The sequence below is a fragment of the Macrobrachium nipponense genome, chromosome 41, assembly GCF_015104395.2.
Source record: "Macrobrachium nipponense isolate FS-2020 chromosome 41, ASM1510439v2, whole genome shotgun sequence".
NCBI lineage: Eukaryota > Metazoa > Arthropoda > Malacostraca > Decapoda > Palaemonidae > Macrobrachium > Macrobrachium nipponense.
The window spans coordinates 45,330,973-45,339,694 of NC_061102.1; the positions used below are offsets into that span (position 1 = coordinate 45,330,973).

General features: G+C 32.7%; 1 protein-coding gene across 1 annotated transcript in view; it reads right to left on the minus strand.

Annotated features, from left to right (window-relative positions):
* Positions 1-8,722, minus strand: part of LOC135212841 (dynein axonemal heavy chain 5-like) — a 281,888-nt gene that overhangs the window by 195,226 nt on the left and 77,940 nt on the right. Inside the window, 2 exon segments of the mRNA XM_064246609.1 lie at positions 105-306; positions 6,605-6,787. Coding sequence (XP_064102679.1) covers positions 105-306; positions 6,605-6,787 — 385 coding nt within the window.

The window sequence follows — 8,722 nt, forward strand, 5'->3', positions numbered from 1 at the left end:
ATGTCCGTTAACCGAAGGTGAATTTTTCAGTTGATAAGCATAAAAACGACTTCCACGCCCATATTCTGGAAGAGAATTCAGAAGTTAGTCAATGAGTTGCTTACCATTGTTTATTAAATAAACGCCCACTCTATATCGACTCGGCTCAGCTTTGATTTTCTTGCCGAGGTCGATGTAGCTCTTGAGGGCTCTGTCGTAGTCTTGAAGCGTCGGGTTTGTGTCTATAAAGGTGCGGATTACCGTCTCCTTCTCAGTTTTCCAGAGATGATGATATTTATTCCAGAGAGCGAAAGTACTGGTGATTTCCTGTAAGTACATTTGGATTCTTATTATTTATATATATTTGTCAATATTTACTTGATGGTAGGAAGTTCGAATCAAGTTATATACATAAGCAGGCTGAAATTCATGACACTGGTAAATAAGGTTCATTTTGGTTTTCTATTTGCCTAATATCTGTAGAGTCCAAAATCAGCTAATGTAATTCGGACCACTTTGCTAAATGAGCTTTAGACCGCCATCTTTACAAACATCCATCGCTGTTTCACCGAAATTGAAATATTTGGCAAATCCTTTATAATAATGTACAAAACTGACACTGCGATATGAAATGTACTAAATACTAAATCCAATAAGGCATAGTTTCTCATACTTTACTGCTATTGTCTTTGGAAACTGTTCGGGATTCTTCTTTAAAAGTGACCTTTTTGATTCTATACTGCATCTACTTTTGGCAATTGGTTAAAAATTGTACTATGGAAGTTTAATTATTTTCAGTAATACGCAAGGGTGAGTTTTCCCGTGTGGTGTTTATTTTCCGTCATTTTGAGATGGGGGTAATAGTAAGCCTAAATATGTACTTGAAATAGAGGAACGCCAATAATGACGGGGAAGCTGCCCTCTTGGTAGATAAATAGATTGGTAGATGCTGTTCATCGCATGGTAGGGAATGATCATTTTCGCTGTTAATCGCATGGTAAGGAATGATCATTTTGGTTTCTGTCCACTGCTGGTGTGCCCATTAGAGGTTGTAGTTAAACAGCAGCATGACTAAGAATGTGACATCGCTACCCAAGATCTGAAACCTGTGTTTTGTTGTTCTATAAAATTGAGGCGGTACATTCAATTGTAAGAAGATAAAGATTTTGGCTTATCTAAGGTGTGTACTTGTATACACTTTCATCTACTGTGTGAGCACAGGTTATTTTGGCAAGGGTGTCTTTGCATTAGATGAAGTGAGAAATAGCGAGCAAATATGGCAAAATTTACCCCTTTCAACTGTCACTGGAATATAGTGCCAGATGGATACTTTAGATATTTCACTTTGTCCGCTTCAAACCACTAAGGAATCATGTCCCAAATGAATGGTAATTGCAGATGCCAGTTAATTTCATAATTTACTCACATGAAAACCACAGTAGTACCCCAACTAGTTGTTCATTACCATGTAGCTAAAATCCTTGTTACTGCATTGATAATGTAGAATACTTTTGTATGATCATTATTTTAATTGGATTCAAAGGTAGATGCCCAAGTATGTAATGTCAATCCATTATGACATATAGAGTTTGATCTAAATATTGAAGTTCTGTGGCATGATGCTTTTCTTGTCATCCAAAGTAATACTCCCCTGAACATAAACACATCACGCATCAGTTTATAGAAATGGGTGCATCTGTTATTCTGCTTTCTATCAAGAACACTGTCAGTTGACCCCTTCCCTTATCAATGCAGTTCAACAGTAATAACCCGGAGCACTGCATCATAAGTTTTTTCTTTGTAACTGATACTATAACATAGGCATATTATATTGAGAATGCTATTAATCAACAAAAGGATCTCAAATTTCAGTCTTTTTTTTTCAAGCTACCTCTGTTCCCTTAGCATAGAGCCTGGTCCATGATACTAGTAATCTACTCAAGACCGAAGTATTATTTTATGTAAACTGCCTGAAAAAGCTTCGATTGAGTTAGATATTTCTGTAGCGGGTTCATTAATTGTTGTCTCTAATTTTTAACATCAGACTATGTCCAAGCACTAGTCATTTTGGATTCCTCTATTATGCATAATAGATTAGATTTTCTAGCACTAATAAAACTACCTCAGTTAAGGGAAGAAATTGGGTAGCCACCAATTGGTGGGGAAACTTCCCTCTCCTTAGATACATAAATCGATATATGATATTCATTTGGTCTTGTTCATTGAAGGTGTAATATTTTTAGTGCAGATTATATAGAATCCAGTTAAATAACAATTCTATTCTCTCAGTGTCATCAGTCCTACTGAGTGTTTCCTATTGTTGACCTAAGTTGTAAGAAGCAAGCACAACTGTAATGCAAGGATATACCCCTGTTGGGTGGCTGGTATTTTTTCACCCATTATGCTTACATTTTCAGCACACCCAAAGTAATCCCATTAATCAAAATAATTCAAAGCTCTAACTAGTTCAGCATTTTCTTATGAAAAAAATGTTGATCACCCATGGAGTCAGAATATGATTTTGAGTTTGGATATATATTCATGTTACACCATTGATGAGAACCTGCGCAGAAAAAGAATGAGTCAAGTGAGCTCCATTTGCCGAAACTATTTTACAAACAAGGAGCATTTCTAAAGACTGGGTAAGGAGCTTCGGAGGTTTAATGTATTCTTCAGTCAGTTCCTGAATTAATAAATCTAGGGGAAACAACCGACTGGACTAGCGGATCCAGTTTCCACCGTGTGTGAAGCCACCCTCCGAAAAAGTACTTTAACTCATCCTGACACCGGAGATGGGCATCAGTCACGAGTTGTTGGTGGTGAGAGCAGGAGCTCGAGACCTCTACTCTCCTTTCGAAGTAAGTATTTTCTCCAAAGTTAGAAATTAAGGTCATATCTTAAGTTTAAACAGAGGTTAATGAAAGTCTGGCTCTACGCAGTGCACACATACCTCCATCTCGATGTTTGCGGAATCGCTGGTGTCAATAAATTTCCCATTCCATGTGCTAAATCCGCACACCACTTGTACCTATAGACGCTGGGGCACTTTTTTCACAAAAATCGTAAACAATGACTTTCACCCACGACTTATCCAAGGAAACTATGATTTTTTGGTAGAAGAAGCGTGAGCTAGATGATTATTTAAATAAATAGTTAAATGGCAGTATAAGGTCATGAATTGCATACATTTTTTTACATATTCATGATTATTAGTTTGAAAATATTCGTTGATGAAAACGTAACTAGATTCCTGACTCAAATATCAACCGTTTTACTGTGAACGGTACCTACGGCGTTCTTCGCGCTCTTATATTGTTTAATAACAGTGTTGCCAATTGATATGTGTTTACCCTCCAAACTGGGTATAAGACTTACACAAAACCAGGGAAATAAGTCAAATTAGTGTATCTATTTGTAGTATATATACATATTAGAGCAATTTTATCCTTATTGCATTAGTATGACAACTAGAATTCATGGAAACAGTTTGTAAATGCATCGGCATATGTGTGAAGCTCCAGTAAATTGGCAACAATGAGTCTTTTGCCGTCGGGGTTGATTTGGTTACAAAAAAGAAAGGGATAATAGACTTGAATTAAATAAACATTTTGAAGTAACAAAGTAAAGTTAAACTAAATAATGAGTAAAGAAAAAAATTAAGGGAATAAAGCCTTGCACCTCATAAACCATGTACTCGTGTGCTGCCCGCAACTGTGTTTGTGGAGTGAGCGCTTAGGAACTAGGAACCGCAACGTAATTCAAGTGCAATTTGGAGTGAACTAAGACCAAAACATGCATAATTACAATTCAATAAGCACTGTGGAGTTTCAGCTGTGATGGCAATAAGGATAAAACCACCGATTACAAGGTAAAAATGAATTTCAGTTCAAACCATGACCCCGGGGAATAGGAAGTTTCATACTTTCACTAATATAGGCAACAAAACGTTGTTTTATTGTGCTGATTATACCTGCACTCTTGAGTTAGATCAATAAACGTTACATATATTCGCTAACATTGTTCATATGAGTGCTGGGAAGGCTGAAAAAGATGGTGGCTCCGCTGAGCTTACGAACAGCACCTCACGCGGGTGCCGCCATATTGGAAAACAAAACTGCCTTGAAAATATATTTTACGAAGACCTCACATGCTCATTTTAGTTCGTATGGCGCTTTCATTTATCACATCATGTTGACGAAACTTCAATCTTTTGAATGGTATGCTTAAAGATGTAATTGTATTCTTGTTTCAACAATTAAATATCGAGTGAATAAGTTTTGATACACGCGATGATGATGGATCCACTGCGGTGTTTCCCCCTTTTGACTCATTATGTTTACTCTAAATTTGCCATTTACATTTATAAAATCAAAGACAGCTGAGAAATATTTGTTAACACTGCCAGTAGTGAAAAGCATAGTATTACTTAGCTTTGACTTCAAGTTACTCTGGCCTTCTGTATCAATTGGCTTCTTTATCACCTAAAAATCCGATTTACAGTCGAGGTAATTGTATACTACACATCACTTCACTGTCCAAATGAAGATTTCTCCAGTTGTTGTACTTTTTAGACATTTGTTACTAACCTCAAAAGATACCTTTTCTTATACGCTCCCCACTTCTGTGGTTCCTGATGGGCTTGGTTAGTTCTGTCTTGTTGGCAAAGCAGTACCTACAGTCACGATAGTAAAACCATCGGGTTTATGTTTTTTTTTTTTTTTTTTTTTTTTTTTTTTTTTTATTCAAAATTGGATAAAAATGTCTGATCTTTGCAGCATCACACATTGTCACTTAGTCTATCAAGTTCCTATATGTATTCGTGAGATTCCATCCCAAAGCTCATGCTACTCAGTTAAATACGAAAAATTATATTTTTACAAAAAAGATATCAAATATTGACAACTCAATAACCTCTATTTTCCAGTGGTTTCAATCTCTTATAGAAATATAAGATAAGAATGTTAATCAATTCAGAATTTTTCCCCTCCATAACTCGAGCACATTGGGTGAGATTATTTCAAGGTCAACGTTACTCAAAATGGAGGAAAATGTCAAAAATACCTCACTCAAAAAGTAACTTTCATAGTGTGAACAATGATAAAAACGATATTTTTGACATGCATATTTAAAATTTGTACTTGACAGTCTAAAGTAAGCATAAAAACCCTATATCTATAACGAATTTTATAAAAAGTTGCACATTCATCCGAATCCATCTAGCAACCTTCTATAGAGATCTCTGCCAAAAGTTCATATAACAATGTGATTCAAAGTCATCAAGGATTTATTCACCAATGTAGTAGTCATACTCATTTAATAGGAGGGTTGATGAACTGCACCTTGAAAAATAGTGTCAATACGTTTAACAATAAGCTATTTTGACCAGTTATGAACAATTATTATTGTAAGGCAAAACAGGTGTAACACGTACACACATATGTAGTACTTAAGGAATTTAACTGGAAAAGTAAAGTTGGAAGCTTCAACAAATCTTTGTACAAAATACAGAAAACGATGTATCCACTTACTATAGAAGAAAGGACGAATATAAATAAATTGGTGATAATTTTACCAATCTGCAAGCGTAGACGACCAAAGACACGGATGAATAAGTTGGTGGTTTGAGAAGAATAAAAAATTTGATTGGTAATAATACAATCTACTTGATAATACCGGGTGAGAGGAGTAATCATAAGTTCTTCAAGCGGAATCATACAGGGCACTATAAAACTTACAACAACTCATAAAATCTGTGTGCATAAAAAAGACGGGAGATAAAGAAAATAGGAAATGAGACATGCTATAGGAAAAGACCTGAGATTCAGGACAGGAAGAATGAAGTCAATAAGGGTCTGTTTTCTATGCAGGGACGAAAATAGGAACCCTGCTAGGTTGAAATAGGTTAGTCGTTAAGAGTAGTATACGCAAAGATAGTTTGAATAGAGAACGTTCCGGACTCCCATGAATTTAAATTCTGATTATTCTTCATTGACCGACTCTCAGTGACATATGAACAATGACTTACAAATACCTTACGATGCCTTCTGAGCAGTCACACAAATTTTTCACAAAGCACCTACGACATCTAACAATTTATCGAGATTTGTCACGAACTAAATGTTTTTGTTTATTTTATTCCTTATTTATTTATTTAATATTTTTTTGTCATGAACTAAATCCAAGGGATTTGCAATTCACATGCATGAACTGCCTATAAACCTTTGCAATCCACCTCTGGAGTCTTACAAACCACTATCATCTACATATTTCCGAATCGCTAAAACTAATCGTTTCCGATCTGAAGTTAAATTTCAAATATTTCGACGAAGCTCGAAATTTATTGAACGGTTACGATTTTTCCCGTATCCCGATCGGCCATCGAGGATTCGGACAAATTTCCTCCGACCTGCTAAGATTTAAATTAGTATTGTTACTACTACTACTACTACTACTTCTACTACTACTACTACTACTAATACTACTACTACTACTACTACTATAATAATAATAATAATAATAATAATAATAATAATAATAATAATAATAATAATAATAATAATAATAATAATAATATACAAAAAGCAAACAACAAATAACTGGCATTTTTTCAGTTGTTACTACTCACTGTCCTTGTAGACTGGAGGGAACTGGGCATATGGCTCAAAACTTTCGTCACATCTTTGCTTTCATATACATGTTTGTAATAGTTCCGTCTCTTCGAGGGGACCTCTAAGACTTGCTCTTGCATTCTCCAGACACGCCTCTTTTCAGCAACATTTTCGGGGATGTCCTGACCCTCATCGGAGCGCTTTTAAGAAAGAATTCCAATTACTGCCACAGACACACACCCATAATATATATTAATATATATATATATATATATATAATTACCATACATGTAAATATATATAGTATAGTTATATATATATATGTAATAAATATTATATATATATATGCAGTAATATAATATATTATATATATAATATATATATATAATATATAAGGTATTTATATATATATATATATATATATATATATATATATATATATAAATTATATATATAATTATTATACTATTATATATATATATATATATATATATATAATATATATAATATATGGGGATACAATCCACAATGAAGTAAATTCCTCTTGTAGTTTAAATATTATAATTAAACTTGTAAGGATTAAAGCTTTCGACAATCCAACTGTGGTCTTGTTTCACTAAAGTGTGATAATGTCGTCTCAAGGAACTGACAAGAAGAGCACAAGCTTTGAAAACAATGTATATTTATATACATATATATATATAGTATATATATATATATATATATATATATATATAATATATTATAAATATATATATGTATATATATTATATATATTATATTTATATTTTATATACATATATATATATATTAATATATATATATATATATATACTATATATATATATATTATATATATATAATATATAAATATTAATAGATATATTAAATATATAATATATAATTATATATATATATATATATATTAATATTATATATAATATATTAATTTATATTATATATATATATATATATTATATATGATATAATATATATATATAAATAATAGTATTTATATATATAAATATATATAGTATATATATATATATTATATTAGTAATATATTATATAATATATATATATATATATATTATATATAATATATATATATATATATATATATATATATTTATATTATATATATATATATAATATATATATATATATATATATATATATATATATATATATATATATATATATAATTGCATTATTACAATGGTAGTGACTTTTCTGAAGAGTATGCGTGTCGTTTGAAGGACATTTTATTGGTTATTAGAGAAATACCTATACGATTACTCCTGACAGCAAAGATTGACAGTACTGATCCCTGGGAAACTGTGCTTGTAATTTTAGAGGCAAACCAACCATGATAAATTGAAAGAAAAAGGCACCAAACTGTAGTCAGCTGTTTAGTCAGCAGTTTTCTCGAAGGTAACATGGGGTGAATGGTCAGTAACAGAAGTGAAAGGTGAAGGGATTATGTGAACATTGAACAACGTTTATGAACAATAATGACAAAACTGTGTCGCCACTCATAGTGTGATTTGTTTATGACGTCAAGTACTTCTACCTCATGGGCAGAAGAACTTGACGTAGGGATGGACTGTAAGCCAAAGGCAAAAAAATGTGTACGATGAGGAGGTTTTCATATAAATGAAGTTTCTCTATCAAATATGAAGAATACCACAACGGAGCTTACAATTTTGTACATACCATGACTCCTAAAAGACGCGTTTACTTGGGTAAAGTGTATCGCCAAGTGGTAAATACAGATCTGAACTTAATTTTGATTCTTCATTTTCCACCACTCTTAAGTGAATTGTGCTTGTCAAGAAAGGAAGATTATTCTTATGGCATTTAAATTTCATGAAGGACTTTCAAGAAAACTTGCGCACCACTTGCTTTATGTTACCTTGGAGGTAACTCTTAAGACTATATCATATATATCCCCACTCTAATTTTTTCGATTAAATTTCATTGTTATAGCCAGATATCTTTCCTTAGTTTATCCATACAGTTACTTGTTCAGAGAAAGCTGAACGCTTTAGTTACTGCTGGAATTGCCTTGCTTATAATTATTTCGTTTATAAAGCAAAATAAGGATAGCCCCACAGACCGAGCTACAGCGTGGT